At 48.2% G+C, this 24,731-nt stretch overlaps 1 protein-coding gene across 1 annotated transcript in view; it reads right to left on the bottom strand.

Annotated features, from left to right (window-relative positions):
• lck (LCK proto-oncogene, Src family tyrosine kinase) overlaps positions 1–24,731 on the bottom strand; it is a 35,372-nt gene that overhangs the window by 4,236 nt on the left and 6,405 nt on the right. The window contains exons 2-11 of the mRNA XM_035393754.1: positions 23,947–24,059; positions 19,857–19,920; positions 19,676–19,766; positions 19,307–19,408; positions 18,266–18,369; positions 17,616–17,765; positions 15,549–15,701; positions 11,277–11,456; positions 6,718–6,794; positions 668–821 (exon numbers count right to left, since the gene is read on the bottom strand). Of these exons, the coding sequence (XP_035249645.1) occupies positions 668–821; positions 6,718–6,794; positions 11,277–11,456; positions 15,549–15,701; positions 17,616–17,765; positions 18,266–18,369; positions 19,307–19,408; positions 19,676–19,766; positions 19,857–19,920; positions 23,947–24,059 (1,188 nt within the window). The remainder of the gene's footprint in view (positions 1–667; positions 822–6,717; positions 6,795–11,276; positions 11,457–15,548; positions 15,702–17,615; positions 17,766–18,265; positions 18,370–19,306; positions 19,409–19,675; positions 19,767–19,856; positions 19,921–23,946; positions 24,060–24,731) is intronic.

A 24,731-nucleotide genomic window follows, 5' to 3' on the forward strand; every position in this document is an offset into this window, starting at 1 on the left:
CCCAACCCTGTTCCTGGAAATCTAACTTCCTGTAGGTTTTCATTCCAACATCTAACAAAGCATATCGAATTCAACAGCTAGAGATCTTCATGAGCTGCTAGTGAGCAGAATCGGGTTTGCCAAATGGGTTGAAATGAAAACCTACAGGATAGTAGATCTCCAGGAACAAGATTGAGCAGCTCTGATGTAGATGCATACATTTCAAAATCAGTGGGACATTTGATCCTTTTCCAGAGCTTTCCAGGATTAAAAAAATGTTTTTCCGAGATTTTCCAAGGCCCATGGCAGCCGTGTTAAGGTGCACCCTGATGAATCCGATCCTACGCACCTAACCGGCCCCTCCATTCTGGCACCCCCCCCCTCCTCCCAAAATACCTGCACTTCCAGGTCACTTGTCCTATCCATTCTGCCCCCACCCCACCCCACCCTGGTGGTGGAATGAGCTTCCCACTAAATGCCCACCCTGCCCATCTTCCAACTGAAGACTCACCTCTTCACACCGCACCATGGCTCCCCTGACCCCCTTTAGATATCCCTCTCTTTTTCTCTTTTTGTCTTTGGTTCTTCCTTTCGATTTATGTTATAGTTATAGCTCTGTAAAGATGATCTGTACACCGATATTTTCTTTTGTTAAAACGCACGCTTTTGTTAGGTTAGTTTTTGATACCTTCTCTGGCCGTGTACTCGTTGTCCTCGATGAGGCGGGCGAGGCCAAAGTCGGCAATCTTGCAGATGAGGTCCTCAGACACCAGGATGTTGGCCGCCCGCAGGTCCCGGTGGATGTAGTTCTTCTGCTCAATGAACGCCATGCCCTCGGCCACCTGTAGGGGGAGCAGCAGAGGGGTAAGAGACGGTTAGGGAGACGTACGGAGGGATGATAAGGGAGAGAAAGAAACAAAGAGGAAGTCTTGGTACATTCGAGAGAGTGTGTGTCTATGTGAGATTCTCTCTGTGTGTGCGTGCATGTGTGTGTGTGTGTGTGCAAAAGAAATAGAGTGTGTGAGAAAGAGTGCATGTATGAAAGAGAGGGTTAGAGAGTGAGTGAGTGAGTGTCTGAGTGTGTATGAGCGAAGTTAAAAGTGCAAGAGAAAAATAAAGATGGAGAGAATGAGACTGAAGGAAAGGGAAAGCGAGACTGAGAGAGAGAGAGAGAGAGAGAGAAAGATAGGGACAGAGATGTTTGGGAGGGTCAGACCTGACCTGGGAGTGCCTCATTTCCAGAGGTCAACCCCCCCGCCACCCCCGTCACCACCCCGCACCCCCCCACCTGCCGCTCCACCCAGTTTTGCCTGATCCCGTTCCAGACTCTGGCTCCTGGATTTATGACTGATGTCAGACTGCTTTCCGACAGCCGCTGTCCAGCTGGGTCGTTTCCAGCTCAGGAGGACACTTTTTGGGCATTGTTCTGCGGGACCTCTGCCTCTTATCTCGGACCGCGAGCTGAGCTGGGCGTCGCCATGGCCTTCGCCCAAAAAATGTCAAAGTCTGAAGCTCAGCCAGTTTTTCGGGGGCATGGATTTAAAAAAATATTTTGCAACGTTCTTTGCTTTCTCAGGGCAAATGCCCAGTATTATATAAAGTCACAAAGGCCTCCATGAGCTCCACAGATTTAATCGTTTTCACAATTACAATTACTTCTGTTTGTCTTTAACAGTTTATATATATATACACACTTCCTGAAAATCGGATGCTGATTACTTTCTCCCCAGCTACTAACAACCGACTTAAGACATTTTGCACAAACAAAAGTTTTCTGGTGCGCTCCCAGGTTTGAAATAAAACCTCTCACATCTATCCAATGAACCAAAATGAGAGGGAAAACACATTTGGGTTTGGTAAAAAAAGACCTTGCAGAACAAACGAAACAACGTGAGAGCTGTCAAGGAAAAGACAGAGATACCGCAGGTGTTGGGTGGGGGGGAGGAGGTAATTTGATGTGGGCTGCTGCCATTTTGCCAACAGGCTCCTGCACCACCTCGTTCTCACGAATATCAGGAACGGACGCCATCAGATCTACAGCCTTAAGCAGTAGAATCAGAGAGTTCCCCAACACCGCCAGACCTGCCCGCCCCCCCCCCCCCCCCCCGAAAGTCAGCCATCACCAGTCCGTTTCAGAACCCAGCGATTTGCGTTCAGGGCTGGTAGAACCCCCCCCCCCCCCCGCCATTTCTCAGCGCAACTCTCCCTCATAGTGAGCAAGAGCTCCCGGAAACAGCGTCCGTGGTAACAGGGTAGCAATATTCCGCAGGCCTTTATGATTGGTCGATTTGTGCGCGTGGAGGTCATGTGATTATTCAGGATTGGCAGCAGTTCGAATACACGTAATCGAAACAAGCGCAGTATCTGCACATACGTGTTCTCATGTGTAATACTGGTTGTCTCACTGGACTGTGTATAAAATGGCCTGCAATTCCTACAAGGGTCACCTGTAATGCCCACAAATTAAAGCCAACAGTTTATGCTTTGACCTCATATTTGTTGTTTCATTTCAAACCCAATGTCCTGGAGTACAGAGCCAAAACAATAAAAACTGTGTCACTGTCCCAGTGCATTAACTGTGCCATGTGATTCTGTGCCACCTTCAATGCAACCTCCATTTTGATTGCATTTGACAGGTATTTTCTATTTTGTAAAAAAAAAAAAATTATGAAACACTTTTTTTTTGCACATTCATGATCTTATCAGCAGCAAAGTTCCACTGACACTACTAGCCCTGATCATATTAAGACACACGCACACACACACACACGCACACACACACGTACGCGCACACTCATAATGTGATTCAGTCGCCCTCCTCGTCTATAGTCTTAGTCACTGGCCCGTGGGCCCTCCTCCGGCTCGTCTCTTTGTGTCTGAGTCTGCAACGTGACCGCACGCTGTGTCGCCCGCTCCCATACGGGTAACTTCCAGTTAAGTGGGAGAGCGATGATGTCACAGGGGTTTTACGGTGACACAGCCGAACATCTCGGAATCCAGCCGTGTGAATTTTTTTATGGAAAAACAGTCAAAAGTCCTCTTTTGGTGCTGATAGCGGCAGGGCGATGAGGTCATTCCCATGTTACATTACATTACATTACAGGCATTTAGCAGACGCTCTTATCCAGAGCGACTTACACAACTTTTTACATAGCATTTTTACATTGTATCCATTTATACAGCTGGATATATATATACTGAAGCAATGCAGGTTAAGTACCTTGCTCTAGGGTACAACGGCAGTGTCCTACCCGGGAATCGAACCTGCGACCTTTCGGTTACAAGCCCAGTTCCTTACCCACTGTGCTACACTCCGTCCTACATGTACACTTGCTGGCTCATTCACAGACTCTGCTCATTCACACTCACACACACATCCATCCCCTCACTCATTCACTCATCATTCGCTCTCATTCACTCACTCACTCATCTCATCTCACACTCATTGGGGCCTCATTCACAAAAAAGTTTCTTAAATTATTCTTAGTTTTGTTCTTAGAAATGTTCTTACCAAAACAAACAAATTTAGACTCATGACACAGGTGCAGGCACATATCTCAGAACTATGAGATGATGGCTGCTTGGAAACTTTATGCGCAATCCTTTTCATGTGATTAGCATAAGGAAACAGCCACGAACAAATACAGGTAGGAAAAAAATGATGAATGCCGATGTTTTCGGAAACGTTCTTACAGTTCAGTTCTTACGCAGTTCACGATCAAATGTGATCGTACGCATGTTTTCGTGAATGAGGCCCAATGTGAGTAATTATCTGTATGGGCGTATCTGCACAGAGGGCGACGCAGCAAGAAAAGAGCAGGCAGCTAGCTGCTGAGCTGTCACATCACAGTACCTGTTTCCACATGCAGGGAATGCCCCACAGAGTCTTACTGATGCGCCTGGGGCAGATAATGGAGAAATGCCCCCCTCACTGCCCTGTGGTTTGTGTAGATGTTTGATGCAACAGCAGATGAAGACAGTACCTATTGCGCTATTGGTCCAATCACGGACATACACACACACATCCACACGCGCACACACACACACACGCACACATACGCGCGCGCACACACACACACACACATACGCACACACACACACACACACACACACACACACACGCGCGCACACACACACATACACACACACACACATGTGCATACACACACACACACACACATACGCACACACACACACACACATACTCACACACACACACGCACACATACGCACACATACACACACACATACGTGCATACACACACACGCACACACACACACATACGCACACACACACACACACACACAAACAGGCACACTCACACACGCTTTATTTCTCTCACACTTGCACGCACAACATTTTTCTCTCTTTCTGTCTCTCTCGCACAAAGATACACGCACAGGCAGACATATGCACACGTGTACGTATGCGGACACTCCTGCTTCCAAGAAGGAAGTATTTAGTGTTACTGTGACGGCTGTACAGCTGGCTGCCGGTCAAAAGCGCAGCACAAGGGCACAAGAACTCTCACGAAGAAACCTCCTTTCATTCAGAACGCTCAGACACGAATACCTCACGACACCTCCACATTCCTCAGCGGCAGACGGAGCATAAGTTTAACCCTGTGATGGTGTTTCCTTTCGAACCAGTTCTCTGGGGTGCCTGGGCCCCTTGTCCTACAGGTAAAGGGACAGTGGGCGGGGCCAGGTGTACAGGTAAAGGGACAGTGGGCGGGGCCAGGTGTACAGGTAAAGGGACAGTGGGAGGAGCAGGTGGAGTCATCCCAGGTGACGCAGGCGCGATGTGATGACTGAGGCATGGCCACGCCCCCTTTTTTAGGGTTTTGCATTTCGTTTTCCCCCCTGCCACTACCCGTGCTCATCAGCATGGCGAGAAGAGCGGTCCACTGGCCATTTTAACAACCCAAAAATCGTCAGCGGAACTAAAAAGGGGGCTCCTTTCACAGCAGACCCGGATCAAATAATCAATCAAATAAATAAAAAATCCTGCTACACTTGGAGTGGAATACTAGAGAATCCTATACTGTTCAGAGAATAAAAGACAGCCTCCTTCCACTCATCTGTGAGAGCTGCTGAATCATTTTATGTTTAGGTGCTGCCACTTCTTCTATTCACTTAGGAAAAGTGGTGCCATTTTGCCAAAAACGATACAATGGCAGCACAGCAAGGGTGGCGTGCACCTCTGCCACCGCCACCCCTCCCCACCTCACGCGGGACCCTTTGCGTGTCCCTGTCCCGACGGCCGCCGCATAGCGCGCGCGCGCGTCGGGGGCGTCCAGGAAGAGGAAGCCGCCGTTGCACCTCTGCGCTCTTCAATCTCACCTCGATAGCAATCAGGGCCTTCCATTGTCCCAGCTCACTTCCTGCTCCTGAAAGCTGGCCGTCGCCACCATTAATAATAACGCGGCGATAAAACAAAATAAAACTGCACCACCCCCCCCCCCCTCCCCGCGACCCCGCAATGACCTTTACAAGCAGAGGTGAAAAACCCAGCTCCAGGAAGTAAACAGTACGCCTCAGTCACCTGTATTTGCTCATTAGCGCGTCACTCTGCAGCCAGGAGGCGAATGAACGATGAGTGAAATCCGCTGGCTGGAGTTCGCGGGTGGAAGAAACACGCGCGGCGGGACTTCTGGTTTCTGAACCCTGGACTTCCCACGTCGGCTTAAAAGTTCAGCCGAACGCGCCACTTGAGAAAGCAGGAACCACGTTGCATGCTGGGAAGGCGCGCGCGTCCCCATTAGGGCGAAATCTAACGGACGTGCGCAGAAATGACGCCACCGTTGTCGTCAGCCGCGTCCGAGTGAAATTTCGCCCGACGTATCGCCTTGCGGTCCGACTGGCGCTTTTCCTGTAAAACTGGACTGACTCCTCATCTGAATGGACAGACTCTCTCCTTTCTTTACGCAGACGGACGCTTTGAGCGCGCTAAGCCATCGCACTCGCATGCCTCGTGCGCACCTCGTGCCCCCGTGAGGTTGTCATGTGAACAAGTCGCCATGGAGCTGGGGTTGTGTTTGTTTTTGGACTTTACGTGTCTAGACGTCTTTGTTCAAGATCACCCCCCCCCCATGTCCTGTGTTTCACTGTCTCTCTCTCTCCCTCCCTCTCTCCCTCTCCCTTTCTCTCTCTCGCTCTCACTCTCCCTCTCCCTCTCTCTCTCCCTCTCTCTCCTTCTCCCTTTCCCTCTCTCTCTCTCTCTCTCTCTCCCTCGCTCATTCTTTTTCCGGGACAGGTCTTCATTGTTGCCGCGGTGACGGAGATCAGGCTGTACGCCACATTAGACGCAGAGAGGCCGCATTGTTCTTCTCTGCCAGTTCAACTTCCTGTCCTTCCACCTCCATCTCCTCTGGTGGGAGGAGCCACCGCGATGAGTCATCGCCCCATCTGCTACCACTGGGGCCGATGCAGAATAACTGGCAACAGTCACGCACAAGCAGACAGACTGACACACACATAGACAGACAGACAAGTACACTAACAGACAGGCAACCTGACTGAAGGAGAGAATCACAGACAGACAGACAAACAAGTGCACTAACAGACAGGCAACCTTACAGAAGGCGAGAATCACAGACAGACAGACAGACAGACAGACAGACAGACAGGCAGGACACACTAACAGAAATACAGACAAACTGACAGACAGACACTCAGACACACAGACTCATGAAAAGTAAGACCGGAAGACTGATTCACACGGAGTTTGGGCCTTGCCTGAGATGCCATGTCTATCAGGGTGTTTATGGTCAGGCTGGCCCCCATGCTCGTCTTGAGAAAGTCCACCAAACTCCCTGCGAAAAAACAAATAAGTCGTGTAAATCAATCATCGTATCACAGTCTTACTTTATTACTTACAAAAGAAAACACTTCAGTTTAGTCGCGCCAACACGTTTGCATGGTGTATTTTTATGCAGTCGTTTCGAAAATGACAACAGGCGTGTTTAAGACGTTGTCACTTCAGTCGGTAGGTAGTTAACGCACTCTGCGATGGATTGGCTACCTGTCGCGTGTGTTCCTGCCTCTCACCCAATGCACACTGGGATGAGTTCCAATCTTAATTCGCCCCCCGGCCCCCACCCAACCCTGACCGGGAGCGAATTAGATAATGAATAAAGATAAGGAAACGACAGAGATACATGGAGAGATAGAGACAAAGAGAAGGAATGAGGGAGGGAGAGAGGGAGAGAGAGACAGAGAGAGAAGGAATGAGGGAGGGAGAGAGGGAGAGAGAGAGAGAAGGAATGAGGGAGGGAGAGAGGGAGAGAGAGAGAGAAGGAATGAGAGAGGGAGAGAGAGAGAGAAGGAATGAGGGAGGGAGAGAGGGAGAGAGAGACAGAAAGAAGGAATGAGGGAGGGAGAGAGGGAGAGAGAGACAGAAAGAAGGAATGAGGGAGGGAGAGAGGGAGAGAGAGACAGAAAGAAGGAATGAGGGAGGGAGAGAGGGAGAGAGAGACAGAAAGAAGGAATGAGGGAGGGAGAGAGGGAGAGAGAGACAGAAGGAAGGAATGAGGGAGGGAGAGAGGGAGACGGCTCATGTATGATTTACACTCGTGGAGGCGAGCCGTAGCCCTGGGGTCACCCTGCGGGGGGTGGGGAAGGGGGTCTATATTTGGACTAAGAGGGGGATCCTCCTTTCGTGCGTCCTCCACAGAGAGGAACAAACAGGGGCGCACAGGAAGTGAGCGGAGGAGAGCGGGACAGTTCTGCGCAGGAAGTGAGGGAGCTACTCCCCCCCGCTTTTATCCACACCGGGGTCAGGGGTCAGCCGCCACTGCTGTTTCCACGGGCGGGATGAAAGACTTGGGCCAGCGGGCGGGGGAGAACACGGAGGCCACCTTCCCGCCAATAACGACAAACACCACCGCGTCTGTCCGCACGCACGCGAAAGTGGCCAAACAAAGCGTGTTTTTTTTTAAAAACTACTCCCCGTAAGTACTCCTCTTACAGCACACACAAAGCCCCCCCCCCCCCCTCCCCCCACCCCACCCCATCCCCCCATTTGCTTATGGGACAGCTCCTGAATGCTGGAACCCTTAGGAATTACAATAACAATCTCAATACAGTGACTAACGGTATGGTTTGGATGCAATGCATTGTGGTCTTATTTTCCCAGTAAACCTTTAAAGGGCCATCGCACTGCTTTGAGGTTGAAAAAGTTTCAAGACGGCAGGAACTCGGTCAAAATGCCAAAAGCAAACCGGTATAAATGACTAAGCATTAAGCATAATTTAAACGACTAAATAAAACAAATTAACGGATTTGTTTGCCTTTTCAATAAAAACAACGTCCGTTAATGTCGTCATTTGCTCTTCATTTTAAAGATATCGGTTCAGGCACCGCTTTGAAATTATTGCTTTAGCATCAGTACTGGCGAAAACCTAAATGATGCCCATCCCCACTGACTGATGCACATCGACTCCCACCTATAGCTGTGGGGAAAGGGGTGGGGCCTTCAGCACCTGTTAAGTGGTAACCACGGTAACGGACGCGCGTGTGCCGAAAAGCGTCGCCCAGTGCCGTAATGTGCGGCGGGTTTCTTCTGCATAAACACAGTAACAATGGTCCTGGGTTAACTCAGGTCTATTTTATTTGTCGTTGTTTTTTATTTTTTTTATTTTTTATTTTTTTACAGAGGGCCGTCTGTCTTTTTACTGGTCGAGACCGAGCGACAGTCTAACCGCCTGCCTCTCCTCTCCTCTCCTCTCCTCTCTTCATCCCTCGCTTCCTGCCGCCTGCAGAGAGGTAATTTGGGGGGGGGCGGGGGGGTTCTCCGCAGGCCTGAAGACTTCGCTTGAACAAGCTTGGTGAGTAATACGGGCCTGTTTCACACCACTCTCCGGCCTGGGCAGGGCTTCCCCTTTGGCAAAGGCACGGGACGTTACCAGGGAAACGATGGGGAATATACTCTGAACTTTTCCCACTGAAAGATACCCTCCCACCACCCGTCCAACTGTGTGCCACCATCAAAGAAGAAAGGTTCAAATGTTCAAGTGCAGGATGTCCGTGAATAGAATATGGGTTTTTTTTTTTTGGGTTTTATATATATATATATATATATATGGAGCGACATAGCACAGGATGTAAGAGGGGTTGCCTGGCAGTCGGAGGGTTGCCGGTTCGATCCCCGCCCTGGGCGTGTCGAAGTGTCCCTGACCAAGACACCTAACCCCTAACTGCTAAGGCGAATGAGATGCATCAACTGTAAAGTGCTTTGGATAAAAGCGCTATATAAATGCAGTCCATTTACCGTTCCATATATACATATGCCCTGCGATAGATTGGCGACCTGTATTCCTGCCTCTCACCTAATGCACACTGAGATCCGTGACCCTGAGCAGAATAAGCGGTTATAGATAATGGATGGATGGATATATTAATAACATATATAAAAATAATTATTCAATTTCTATTTAAAAAAATGCATTTTTTTAAAAAATATAATCACAAGCAGATAAGTGAGGTGTTTTCTGATTTTGTGATATTGAGAAACATCCCTGGAATGTGTTTTCGGAGATACGTCTTTGATCCTTCGCCCAGATAACCCCCAGCGTGTGTGTATAGCTGCACTATTACCAAATCTCTATTTAATCTGCAAACCGTACAATGTGCTGTCCTCCGGCAGCACCGCGCCTGCATGTTCGAACGCGAAAGCGATGATCTCATCGCGAAGCGTTTGTGATCTCACGACGAAGGCGCGCTGATTTCCTCTCCTCCGGGGCCGTCTCTGGTGTCTTTGTAAAGGTGAACCGGGGATCTGCCTTTTGAGCAGGTGAGTCGGAGCTGGTCCATAGGCCTCCTGGGAAAACGGCGACGCGACTTGCCCCGCAGCTACAGCGCTAACGGGCTCTGAAGGTAAATGGACTGCATTTATATAGCGCTTTTATCCAAAGCGCTTTACAATTGATGCCTCTCATTCGCCAGAGCAGTTAGGGGTTAGGTGTCTTGCTCAAGGACACTTCGACACGCCCAGGGCGGGGTTTGAACCAGCAACCCTCCGACTGCCAGACAATCAGTCTTACCTCCTGAGCTATGTCGCCCCCTAGGTGAACGCTGGAGGCTCGAGAGGACCACACAGGTAGGGTTGCCGCCCTGCCCCATTCTCCGAGACCTCTATGGTGCTCAAGCTTTAGCTCAGGTAAGGACACGTACAGTTCCCATTCTCCAGGACCTCTGCTGGGTGCATCGACTCTCAGGTAAACTTTAACACAGGTAAGAACATGCAGAGGTCCCATTTACCAGGACCTCTGCTGGGTGCATCGACTCTCAGGTAAACTTTAACACAGGTAAGAACATGCAGAGGTCCCATTCTCCAGGACCTCTGCTGGGTGCATCGACTCTCAGGTAAACTTTAACACAGGTAAGAACATGCAGAGGTCCCATTCTCCAGGACCTCTGCTGGGTGCATCGACTCTCAGGTAAACTTTAACACAGGTAAGAACATGCAGAGGTCCCATTCTCCAGGACCTCTGCTGGGTGCATCGACTCTCAGGTAAACTTTAACACAGGTAAGAACATGCAGAGGTCCCATTTACCAGGACCTCTGCTGGGTGCATCGACTCTCAGGTAAACTTTAACACAGGTAAGAACATGCAGAGGTCCCATTTACCAGGACCTCTGCTGGGTGCATCGACTCTCAGGTAAACTTCAGCACAGGTAAGAACATGCAGAGGTCCCATTCTCCAGGACCTCTGCCGGGTGCATCGACTCTCAGGTAAACTTTAACACAGGTAAGAACATGCAGAGGTCCCATTCTCCAGGACCTCTGCTGGGCGCATCGACTTTCAGGTAAACTTTAACACAGGTAAGGACATGCACGGGTGCTGATGTCACTGCTGCAGGTAATTACACCATTAGTGGAGGGAATGATTCCAGTAGCCGAGGTAAAGGGGTCAGGTGTGCAGGCAATGTTGCCATTGGAACAGGTATAAAAAACATGGACACTATGACCAGCAGGTGAGTGACAGTGTGCACCTGTCCACACTGGAAGCTGGGTCACCAAGGACCAGTCACTGACCATACAGGCGGACCATAAACCCAGGTGTCCACAGGTGTTCTCAGGTGTACACAGGTGTTCACCGGCGTGCCCAGATGTACACAGCTGTGGACAGGTGTATCTAGATACCCCCCCAGGTATTTTCCCAGGGGTTACACGGGTGTTTCCCAGATACACCCAGGTGTTTTTTCTCAAAGGGAACGCCCAGGTGTTCGCTCAGGCGCGCCCAGGTGTCTTCCCGGGCGCCCCCGGGCAGTTTGCTGAGACGGGCGAGGCTCACCGTTGGTCATGAACTCGGTGACGATGTAGATGGGCTCCTGCGTGACCACGGCGTACAGGCGCACCAGGCGCGGGTGCTGCAGGTTCTTCATCAGGTTGGCCTCGGCCAGGAAGGCGCTGGGGGACATGCTGCCCACCTTCAGGTTCTTGATGGCCACCTTGGTGTGGTTGTTATAGATGCCTGCGAGGGGGGGGGAACGGCGGTTAGCGGTGAGGGGTTAGCGACAGCCAGGAAGGCGCTGTGCATGATGGATGTGCGCCAGTTAGCTTAGATATTTGCAGGGTGTGCATGTGTGTGTGTGTGTGTGTGTGTGTGTGGAGTATTGTGTGTTTGTGTATGTGCGTGCGCGTGTGTGTGTGCGCGTGTGCGTGTGTGTGTGCGTGTGTATGGCAGTTATCCCAAGACTGAACTCGACCTCAAAAATACACTGGACACATGCTGGACTGGACTACATGAAGCACTGGAGTACTATCTTCTGATTGGCCCTTTCCTTTGGTTTCCTTGTTATTATGTCCCCTAATTGGCCCTCTCTCTTTCTTTCCTGGTTGCCTGTTCTCTGATTGGCCTCTGATTTTTTTTTTGTCTTCGATTCCTCTCTCCTGAATTTAGATTATTTAAACGTAAAAACATTTGTTACCTGTAATACCTCAAATGTGGATCGGTTATCTTGTTCGACACGCGTAAATGTACATGCGCTTGCTTCTGGTAAATGTAGGCAAGTGTTTGTCATAATTTCAAGTTGTTTTTCTCTGCCAAAAGTAACTAAAAATTTGTTTTAAAAAACTGAAATGTCCACAGCAAGGCCCATCTTTGTTGTGAGCCCGTGAGAAAAAGTGAAATAGTTAAAGGCAAATTCAATTTGACAGTGTGGTAAAGATCAGAGGTCAGAAGTGCTAACGCCACTGTTCAAATTTGTTGGTTTAAAAGGGTCGGACCGAAAATGGTGCAGACGAAAATATTCTTTTCAACACGATCTGGCCACATGAAAGGGGCATTGTATTGCTATCCGTCAAAGAAACAAATCGCACTACATTACCACATTTTTTTTGTCCCTTAGTGTACACAGCCGAAACGAAAACACAAGATCAAACACACAGATATACGAATGTTTTGCATGCTTATAAATATACGCGCGGAACAGTTTCCATCTCTCCCTTGTGGGAAAAAAAAAATATTCATAGCCAAACAACCTGAAAGGGAACAGCTGTGACGTGGGTTGGGACAGGGGCACGGGTCATTCAAATACTGCCACTGTTTGGCCTGGGCTAATTTGGGGCTGGGGTATAAATGGATTGGCAGGCTAAAGGAAACAGTCAATGCAAATCAGGCACTGACGTGGGCTCGAAACTGGCCCCTCTCCTGGCACCGCGGGAGGCTATATTTAGGACCCATCGCGCGCAGGGTTGCTTTGTTGTTTACAGTGGGGGACGGACAATGTGCGTCCGGGCCGCTGGCCCGCAATCGACCTCTGACCCCCCCCCCCCCCCCCCCCGCGCTACATCGCCGTGGCGACCAGACGCCTTCGGTAAATGGTAAATGGACTGCATTTATATAGCGCTTTTATCCAAAGCGCTTTACAATCGATGCCTCTCATTCACCCATTCACACACACACTCACACACCAACGATGAAAGGCTGCCATGCAAGGCACTAATCAGCTCGTTGGGAGCAATTAGGGGTTAGGTGTCTTGCTCAGGGACACTTCAACACGCCCAGGGCGGGGGGATCGAACCGGCAACCCTCCGACTGCCAGAAAAAACACTCTTAGCTCCTGAGCTATGTCGCCCCATCGGCAAACGTCGTTCGGTTTTTTTTCATCGCCGCCACCGCCAAGAATCCGCTGAACGCTAGCGGAGTTGAAATCGTTAAACGGTTGGCGGCCGGTAAGGCGGCTGTTGGCTGACGACGCTGTCCCATGATGCAACGGGAACAGGAATTAGTGCCCCCTGGGCAGTTACGCAAAACTCCGCAGACGAGCACCAGCCGACTCGTGAACGAATGAATAGGGTAGCCTTGTTCGCCAGTCGTAAAAAAACACGCCAGCGACAATCGCTACATAAGCCATTAATGCAGATTTAATACGGAGATGCTTTTTAAGAGATTTTGTTTTTTGGCCACAAGGGACACCGCGGATTACTGAGAAACTGGTGAAAGGGACGAGTTCGGGCTGCTGCGGCAGAGGGATGTAAGATCTGGACCCGCCGCGGTGAGGTTAGGCCGCGCTGAAAGACTTCATTGTGCTTTTTTTTTTTTTTTCTCGCTCATTAAATATCTGACATCAGGACCGCGCAGGGAAAGGCTCCGTGCGGACAAGAGCCCCACTCATGGGCTGCACTCAGAGATCAAGAACCGTGCGCGAGTGAGCTTAGCATAGTCTGGGGAAGGGGGAGAGAGGGGGAGAGAGAGAGAGAGAGGGGGGAAGAGAGAGAGAGAGAGAGAGACAGAGAGAGGGGGGAAGAGAGAGAGAGGGAGAGAGAGAGGGGGGAGAGAGAGAGAGGGAGAGAGAGGGAGGGGGGAGAGAGAGAGGAGGGGAGAGAGAGGGAGAGGGGGGGAAGACAGAGAGAGAGAGAGAGGGGGAAGAGAAAGAGAGGGAGAGAGAGAGAGAGGAGGGGGAAGAGAGAGAGGGGGGGTGAGAGATGGAGCAAGAGGGGGGGAGAGAGATGGAGCGAGAGAGGGGTGAAAAACAGGGTGGTGATGAGGCAATGGGGCACTCTGTATTGTCTTAGGATCCGTGTGAAAAAGTATGTGTGGTGTTTTCTTTTTCTTTTCCAAAAACTGGCCACATTCACAGAATATTCACAGCAATGCTCACCAGCTTATTGTTCAAGACCCCCCCCCTTTTTTTTCTTTTCTAAATCGGCCATTAACCCTTCACTCACCTTTCACCAGTAAAACCTTTGCACAATACTGGCAATTTTGTAAGAGACATCCACTTTCACAAAATTATTTTTTTTCCGTATGATGGCAGCTACTGTTTAACTTCATTGAAAGTTTTCAGTGATTGCCATGGGCCTTTTTTTTTATTATATACCGACAATTCGAGAGTTGAAGAGTTCCAAATATTAAAAATATGTGTTTGACCCAGGCACGACCCACAAATGCCACTAAAGAGCGTGGATTAGCTTCTGTACCCCTCTGTTTCCTAACACCTCACTCCTGCTCTCTTTCTTTTCCTCTTCCCTGTCTTTCATTACGAAGTGATGTCACCTGCATCAGTGAACAATGCATCTCAAACCGCCCTGCCCCTTATTCGAACCCTTGCCTCAGCTGCAATTAAGAATGTACTTGCCCAAACTCCCCCCACCTCTTTGAACCCATTCAGCCGTACCTCCAAAGAATGCCCCCCATCAGACCTACCCATCCACTCTTCTAGGAACTGCCCCTCCCTTCTCATGTTCACCCATCTAGACCTCCTCCAAAATGTCCTGCCCAGACCCATCCATCCATCCAGACATCCCCTAACTGCCCCACCTTTTCACTCGTTGGTGCTTTGATGTGTTTTGTTGTTTTTCCAGCATTGACTTCCTGGCATCCGCTGCCTGTGGGGACGCCTCCCCAAGGCTATGAACCAATCACTGCAAACCCCGTCTGTGTTCAAACGCCTTTGGATTCCATTCCATTCAACTGTTATGCTGTAAAACCCTATTCAGACTTATCAAGTGATACCTCCTAAGAATGCTCCCCCTCCTCCGCCCCCCCCCCCCAGACTCACCCATTCAGACCTCTCCAAACTGCCCCGCCCCCCCCAGACTCACCCATCCAGACCTCTCCAAACTGCCCCGCCCCCCCCAGACTCACCCATCCAGATCTCTCCAAACTGCCCCGCCCCCCCCAGACTCACCCATCCAGACCTCTCCAAACTGCCCCGCCCCCCTCAGACTCACCCATCCAGACCTCTCCAAACTGCCCCGCCCCCCTGACAGACTCACCCATCCAGACCTCTCCAAACTGCCCCGCCCCCCTGCCAGACTCACCCATCCAGACCTCTCCAAACTGCCCCGCCCCCCCAGACTTACTCATCCAGATCTCTCCAAACTGCCCCGCCCCCCCAGACTCACCCATCCAGACCTCTCCAAACTGCCCCGCCCCCCCAGACTCACCCATCCAGACCTCTCCAAACTGCCCCGCCCCCCCCAGACTCAACCATCCAGACCTCTCCAAACTGCCCCGCCCCCCCCCAGACTCACCCATCCAGACCTCTCCAAACTGCCCCGCCCCCCCCAGACTCACCCATCCAAACCTCTCCAAACTGCCCCGCCCCCCCAGACTCACCCATCCAGACCTCTCCAAACTGCCCCGCCCCCAGCCTGCGCTCCAGCTTCAGTGACTCGCGGGGGATCTCCCACTCGTCCTGCCACCAGGGCTTCTGCGGCATGCGCGTCTGGCAGGGCTTGCTGAGGGTGGTGCACAGGCCGTCGGCCTCTCCTGCAACAGCGACCGGGAGGGAGAGAGAGAAAGGGCCAATCAGGGGGACAATATAACCAGGAAGCAGAAGGAAAGGACCAATCAGGGGGACGGAATAACCAGGAAGCGGAAGGAAAGGACCAATCAGGGGACGGAATAACCAAGAAGCGGAAGGAAAGGACCAATCAGGGGACGGAATAACCAGGAAGCAGAAGGAAAGGACCAATCAGGGGGACGGAATAACCAGGAAGCGGAAGGAAAGGACCAATCAGGGGACGGAATAACCAGGAAGCCGAAGGGACAGACCAAACATGGGACAGAACAGCAAGGAAATGGAAGGAAAAGACAAATCAGAGGACAGAATAACCAGAAAGCAGATGAAAACTTGAAGGAAATTGAACAGGAACTTGAAAGGGCCAAGCAGTTCAAAGAAAAAAGCAGGCCCGAATAAGCATCAGATAGACAACGCAACAGCCAATCAGGAGACAGAAAACAAACAAGACACTGAGGGATCAAACCAATCAAAGGGGACAGAACCAGCCAGGGTACACGGGGGGGGCAACCAGCCAGGAAATGCAGAGTGAGAACAACTGAGAAGATAAGGCAACCAAGACAAAAGAAAGTCGAGCAGGTACAGAGAAACGGCTTCTATCGGGTTTTTTTTTCTGATGTGACAGCCTCCCACATCCTCTCGAGGCGTGGGTGAGAGCACGTGCTCCCTCCCACCACACGCCCCATATCAAAAAACCCTACCAAGAAACTCAAACTGCTCTGCGGGCTGGAGGCTTCTCCTCTGACTTTTCGGAAAGGCGGGGGGGGGGGGGGCATCGTTCAAAGGGGCGCGAGAGACAAAACGAACAAGGGTTCGTTCCGCTAGAGCAGTGGTTCTCGACTCGGGGCCAGACAGGGCCGGTGTGGGGTGCAGGCTTTTGTTTCCGACCAAGCAGTCGCACGCCTGATTCTAACTAATCAACATTTGGAGTCTTTACTAAGGACCTTGATTTGTAGAATCAGGTGTGCAACTGCTTGGTCGGAAACAAAAGCCTGCACCCCACACCGACCCTTTCTGGCCCGAGTTGAGAACCACTGCTCTAGAGTATGATTCCTTCTGCGGCACTTGCTGTAGCAACGTACTGGAAAGGTGCAGCAGTAAATTCACAGGTCACGCAGGAGTCCACAAGACTCAGTCAATGTCTGCTTGCACTGTGATAACCTTCCTGCTGAACACATGGTAAACATAGAAAAACAAGCTCAGGAAGCTTTCTCTTGTGACAATTTTAATGACTTCTTTTGTGTATTTTTCAGAATGCTTTCTGAAGGTGTTTGGTGAAAATGTTCTCACACACACCCCCCCATTGCTTACGTCACTGTGGGCGCCATTCGGGCTCGAAATAAAGACACAGGGAAACAATAAATAAAGGGGAAATAAAGGCAAATATAGACATTTTCCTTTAATATGATTCCACTCCTGTTTCATGGAGTTTTTTCTTTTCCCATCTCCTCAAGAAGTAGCTATTTTCACCAATCGCTTCTGACATATTTTATTTACTCCTCATGAAAAATCATTTCTGTGATAACATTCCTCAGTATTAATGGTTGACCTACTTACTTGTTATGGTGAAGTTTAATAGTTCACAACCCCACACCCCCCCACCCCCCCCCCCCCACCCGCCACCCGCCCTGCATGCAATCCACACTGGATTTTTCCTTAATACAGTTTTTATATAATTTTTTTAAATATAATTATTGTTTGTGATAGACAGTGTTCTGTCACATTAATTGTCTTCAATTAAAACTGAAACGGATTTCGCGGATAGGATTTCATTTCTCCTGGCGGGGCTTTTTGCATCGTTTGGGCGTGTAGTGGATTAGGGGTGAAGGGTGTTGGGGGCCCAGGGGTGGAGAGGGGGGAGAGGAGGGCGGAGCTCGACTCACGCGAGTAATGCTTCACCAGCTCGGACAGGGAGCTGAAGGCAATCCGGGCGGTGATGTAGTAGCCGCCCTTGTCCATGTTGCGGATCTTGTAGTGCTTCACGGTGTCGCCGGCGTTGTTGTCCAGGTCTCTCACGGACAGGGTGTAGGAGCCTGCCGAAACGTGCGTGCCGCAGAGGTGTTAGGGCATGGCCCGTTAAACAAAGAAAGAACAAACAAAAGAAGAAGAAGAAGAAGAAGAAAAAAAAGCATCTAACACAGGGCTGCCCAACCTCTGTTGTTGGAGATCTGCTGCCCTGTAGGTTTTCACAGCAAACCATAACAAAGCACACCTCATTCAACGTGCTAGAGCATGGCTGCCCAACCCCTGTTCCTGGAGATCTACTATCCTATAGGTTTTCATTTGAAACCTAATCTGGCACACCAGACTCTACTTATTAGCAGCTCATGGAGATCTCTGTCAGTTTACTGAGGTGTGCTTTGTCAAGGTTGGAGTGAAAACCTACAGGATGGTACCTCGCCAGGAACAGGGCTGGACAGCTCTGTTCTAACAGCCATTGGAGGCCTCCAATCACACAGGCTCAGGCGTCTGCTAAACGGCGCGTGTAATGACGTAATGAAATAAAGCAGAAGGGCATTGTGGGAAGGCGCACCTTTGGTGGATTCGCTCTCCCGGATCAGGAAGGAGCCCTGCGTGTTTCCAGGGGCCAGGAGGAGCCGAATCGCGTCCAGTCTGGAGAGGTCCTTGAAAAACCACCTGCAGGGCAGAGACCGGCCAGCCAGAACCTTTACCTACAGACCTACAGACCTACAGACCACACCCTAACCTACAGACCTACAGACCAAACCTGTACCTACAGAGCTATATACCACACCGTGCTCAACTTTACCTACAGACCTACAGACCTACAAACCACACTTTTATCTACAGACCTACAAACCACACCTTTACCCACAGACCTACAGACCGAAATTTTGCCTACATACCTACAGACAACACTGAGCTCACTTTTACCTACAGACCTGCATAACACACTGAGCACACATTTATCTACAGACCACACTGAGCTCACCTTTACCTACAGACATACAGACCACACCTTTACCTACAGACCTACAGACCAAACCTTTATCTACAGACCTACAGACCACACCTTTACCTAGAGACCAAACCTTTACCTACATACCTACAGACCACACTGAGCTCACCTTTACCTACAGACTACACTGAGCACACCTTTACCTACACACCACACTGAGCTCACACCTTTAAATACAGACACTGAGCGTACTATTTGTAAATGACCACACCAACTGTACCATTAGCTACTGTGTTCTCTGCAGGTAAAACACAGACAGACACACACACACACACACACACACACAGACTCCCACGCACACACGCACACACACACACTCTCATGCAAACGCGCACACACACACACACGCACACACGCACACACGCACACACACACACGCACACACACGCACACACACGCCCACACGCACACACGCACACACGCACACACACACACGCACACACACGCACACACGCACACACACACACACACACACAGACTCCCACGCACACACGCACACACACACACACTCCCATGCAAACGCGCACACACACGCACACACACACACGCACACACGCACACACACACACGCACACACACACAGATGTGACTCACGGTTCTTTATCCATGCCTTCCATTCTGACCACGAAGTTGAAAGGGATGAATCCCCTCTGCCCCGTGGCCAGAGACTCGGCCAGGTACCATTCAGGGTCATCTCTGAGAAACACAAACACCACAGCAGTGACCGTCAGCTCCAAGCCTGCTCAATGTGTGTGTGTGTGTGTGTGTGTGTGTGTGTGTGTGTGTGTGTCTTTGTGTGTGCACACGCATGCGTGTGAGTCTGTGTGTTTGTGTGTGTGTGTGCACATGCATGTGTGTGAGCCTGCGTGTGTGTGTGTGTTGTGTGTGTGCACACACATGCGTGTGTGTCTGTGTGTGTGTGTGTTTGTGTGTGTGTGTGTGTGGGTTTGTTTGTGTACTCACGTGTTTATAATTTTGAGCTTGTCGCCTTTCTCAAAGCCCAGGTCATCACTGTGGTTTGGCTGATAGCTGTATACTGCTACAACCAGGTTATCTGTGGAAGACACACAAACATGTATGAATGCACAAACAGATATGCACACACGTACACGTACACACACACACACACACACACTGGTCTTACCAGGAAGTGGGGAGGTGGGAGGAGTTTGTTGTGGGTTGTATGGTGGGAGCAGGCTGTCGGTATACTGCAACAACAACCAGGCACCAGATTCCAATGTTATTTTCAAGGGAAGAGACACACAACAGTCATCAGTTAAGACAACAGCACCAGTCATCACATACTCGTAGACAGCAAGAGACAGTCATTTTAGTATGTGTCATATTCTGAGATCCTGTTAACTTTCCAGCTTTACAACGGCAAGTGTAGGGGCATTCCGTGGTGTAAAGCAAAAAAAAACACAAAAAAAAACATTTAAAACAGGGGATCCCAAACTGTGGATCGTGACCCTATGTGGGTCATCTAATTTTAGGTTGGGGGGTCACCTGAAAATTTTTAGGAAGAAAATGATTTTTTTAAAAGTTAGTTTTTTTTTTGTCTTTGTAAAATATGTTGGCTACTGCATGTCCAACATTACTGCACCCCGACTGTGAGGCAGAAGAGGTTGTGATCTATCGGCGATGTAGTCACGGCTAAACAGTGTTTGTTAGGCACAAGGCATGACTCTGGATGGGGTGTTGGGGTCGCACAAATTTGTGAACATTCATTTGGGGTCACATCAGAAAAATGTTTGAGGAACCCATCGTTTGAAGTTAAAAAAAAAGCAGCTTGTATTGCAATGTTATACCTCCAGAGGTTGCACGTACGTGTAGTACCCTATTCGTCATCAGAAGATTACACTTCATATTTATTTTCCGATTGGATCCATTTCCTGTGGTACACAGGCTCAGAGACCAAGGAAAGAAGTCTCAGCACAACACAAGAACTGATATTTATGCTTATTGTAGTGCATAAACGCTGTAAAATCAAACTGTTCAGATGCACAGCCTTTCTTTCTCGATGCTACAAATCCCTGCATAGTAGCCACTGTAAAGCCAGCAGGGTTGTCAGAAACTCTACATGTAAAACATACTCTTCATTACCTCGCAACAAAAAAAAAAAAAACCTGTCTGAGCCGATCAAAAACATACATTATTACTTGAATAATATATATATATATATATATATATATATATATATATTAAAACAACCCTCTCTTTAATACTACAGTAAAACCACATATACTTAATACAGTACATTGTGTAATAGGACACAGTCAAGAAATAGCCTTTAGCTGTTTCTACAGTATTGACTAACTGGCATTAGTGGCCATACTAGAGGTTATGTTTGCTGCAGCATTATACAGGTATATATACTGCAGTGTAACAGCAAAAAAAAAAACGTGATATACAGTAATAAATTGCAAGAAAGAATTTGTTAAAAAGTACTAATTTCATTCAACGGGCTTCTTAACGTGATCTTTATTTTAGACATGCAGGATAAAAGCGATAATAATTCCTCGTTTCAGAGACGTTCAAAATGGCGTCACGCGCATAGAGTATTTGCATTCAGTCGGTGCATGAAATGGGGTCGCATCGGCTGAAAGCACTTTGCCCTGGATGTGAGAGAAGACTGCGTTCTGTGTTTTCCTCGTTGCGTATAAGGTTTCGTGGAGGGAGGAGGCGGCAGCCTTTAAACGGGCCGAACGAGGTCTTTGTTTATGTTTTGGTTCCTCCAGACAAAAGGCCTCGACAAAGATCTTTCTCACACATGTGCTGTTCTCCTCCGAAAACAATTTAAAAGGGGGTCCAATTAATGGGAGGAAGTTCATGGAACACTGTGCTGAGGAGGTGCTCTCCAGCCAAATTTCACACACACAAAAGCTAACTCTCCCCTCCCCTCGTTTCTCAGAATGCAACTCCGAATTCAGGTACAGGAACAAAAGATTACATCATCACGGAGGGCTGTGACCGATTACACATGATAAGCCACCATTTATTAACAACCCACAACTCTGATTGGTCACCTCTGTAGCAGGGTCACTTGTTGTACAAAGTTAACTCTCCTCACACTTGGGTTCTTGGGATTAAATGGGTCATTGGTTATTGATTTTTAACCTTCTAAGGTGGCAAGCTCACAAATATGTGATTAGAATGTTGTTAACTGAACATTCTAATGCCGATGTCACAATCACTGCTGGTGACTGAAAGCAGCGGAGTTCTAGAACACTGACTTGGAATTTTGAAAAAAAAGCATTCCACAAATCCGAGGGTTCAGGGCTAAAGCTGAAGTCAAAAGCTAGCACACGCTGCAACACCGTTAAAGTTAAGATCCCCATATATACCGTATGCCTAAGTAGTGCTGTTTTGACCTCTCATTTCTCAAGTCTTTTGTAAAAAAAAAAATTAAAATAAAAAAAAAAACATTTTTTTCATTCAGAGAATCCAGAGAATCTGGAATTCTATGAACTGTAATGATACGGACACCCCTGCAGGCACACATCCTGTTTTCGGTTGCTTATTGTTGCTATGCTTAATCTAAGGAGGAACTGTGTATTAATAGCATTATGTCATTTGTCCCATCAATCTTTCCCACGGGCTGTTTCAGTGGGGCTTCTGCAGGCTGTGTTTGAAGATAAAAGGCGCCCAAACATATATGTTTCTTTTTTCTCGGAGGTCGGATGAAAACAGGCCTGGCGAGATGAGATTATACGAGTTTGCCGTTGTCTGCGTCCCAGACGACAGGTCATATCCACTTTCCGTCCATCTCCGGGCCGAACGCATATTTTTTAACAGCAAGAGAAGGAAATTCCCCTCTCTCGAAAAATCATTTACTGTAACGCTGCTCTTATGTAATCTCCAGTTTAAAAAAAAACAAAAACAAAGCAAAAGAAACAATAACACTCAAAAACAACTTTAAAGCGTCAATCTTCTAGACTGACTGCACACACTTCCATGGCAACATGTTCAGTGGAAAATTAACTGTGACGTAAAATTACCTTTCAGAGCTAACTTAACACTGATACATTTTCCGTGTGCCTGAAACTAACACACTCTCCTGCGCTTTATCTGCTCGGAACCCAGAAAAAGAAAACTATTGAATAGTGACCAAAAGCTTCAATAGAAGCGGGATTATTGGAAAATAAGAAATACATTAACAGGCGTGAATTTTTGTTTCTGTGTTGGTGTGTCCCCTCTTTCAAGGGGTTTCCGACGACCACAAAGTTGACCTCTCAAAAAAAAATTTCAAAATGATTTTCTGTTGATCATTACCACTTAAATTTCCAGTTCACTGCCTTTTTAATTAATTTCCCCAAGAACTCCAAGTTACTGTAAATGATTTAACTCCATGCTGCCGGCAATCCCTGCCCATCCTCCTCAAAGAATGTTTTAGTGTCTCACGTGACACTCTCTTCTGAACTTTCTTCTTTCACTTTCTTTGTCATGACCTGTCAATCAGTATTTTTGATTTATGGGAAGGTGACCAACGGATTATCAGTCAAATGGTTTATGATTCCTATTGATCAACCAGGTAGACCAGGTTTCAGCCCGAACCAGATTGCTTTGGACTTTAGGTCTGAGTATTAATAACACTGGCATTGGTAACTGGTAATTGGTAATAGAGGAATGTTTTACAGAGTGCCAGTAACCATTGTATACGCCCTCTTTGTGAAATAAAATCAGTAGTTTAGGCAGTGAGAGAGTCTCTCCCAGTGAGAAAACGCCGGAATCTAGATGTCTAGAGATGCGGAGATTTAGGCTGAGAGACGTTTCGACAGAAACAGACTCGAATAACTCCAAAATGGATCAGGTTATACTCGGATGTAGCCTGGCTCTGTCCTAGTCGGCTAGAGAACTTTAACTTTCGCATTCACTGAGTCAGAATCAAGGAATCTTTCTTTTCCTAGCTCCACTGCGTTATCACATTGCACACAGACAAATGGTTCAGTGTAATATAAAGGCTAGGAAACCGGGCTTGCAGCTTGAAGGTTGCAGGTTCAATTCCCAATGGGACACTGCCATTGTGCCGTTGAGCGAGACACTTAACCTCAATTGCTTTAGTCAGTGTCCTGCTCAGTAGGCGTAAAAGACATCGACTGTGTAACTCGCTCTAGATAAGAATGCTGGCTAAATGCCAAAAAAAATCGTAAAAGGTAAAAAAAATTTTTTTTAGTAAAGTAAAGTAAAAAAAAAAAAAAAAAAAAGGGAATTGAGCTCACGCCCTCCTATCGCACCTGATTGCTGGTCTGCGGCGGAAGCGGGCAGTTGCAGTGCTCGCAGACCTCGTCCAGGTTCTCGATCCAGTCTTCGTCATAGTAATCCGAACTGCAGCTGCACCCCATCCTCCCTGCGTGGAAACAGTTGCTGTTAAAAACTGGGTCACAGCTCGAACGGGGCCACAAACGCGTCTTCCAGTAAAGAGTCAGCTCAACATCCTTTACCTTCTCTTTTTATTTGCTTTCAATTTCTATTTGCTTCTTTTTTGTCTGTTTGTTTTAGTTGCTTTTTGTTGTTGTTGTTGTGTATCTGTTTATGAAACAGAAAAGGCGACTGAAATTAACGGACAAAAAATAGTTTAGAAACTGAAACCAAAGGAAAAGAATAGCAATGATAGATTAGGCAATAAAATGAAAAAGTTCTTGTATCTTTGTTTGAGACAAAACTCAACATTTGAACAACAGTTCAATTTTAACTGAGAAAATAAAAATATATACCATAGGACTTATAAATCTGCAAAAGCCGTAACATACGATAATTATCACTAACTGTATCGATTCTGTAATAACAATGCAAATTCCCAATGTTTCCTTTTTTGTTTGTTGTTTTATTAAATAATTGATTTATTTTATTTATTTTTTTATTTTTATTTTTTGAGAAATTCTAAAACTTTACATAATATGAACCGAGCTGTGGGTATATTTCCAGAGTGGTTGCAACACAGTCGATAAACCAGCAATTTCTTTTTTCATTCATATCGTCAACTTGAGTATCTCGACAATTTTTTTTTAAAACTGCCCAA

The sequence above is a fragment of the Anguilla anguilla genome, chromosome 1 (assembly GCF_013347855.1).
Source record: "Anguilla anguilla isolate fAngAng1 chromosome 1, fAngAng1.pri, whole genome shotgun sequence".
NCBI lineage: Eukaryota > Metazoa > Chordata > Actinopteri > Anguilliformes > Anguillidae > Anguilla > Anguilla anguilla.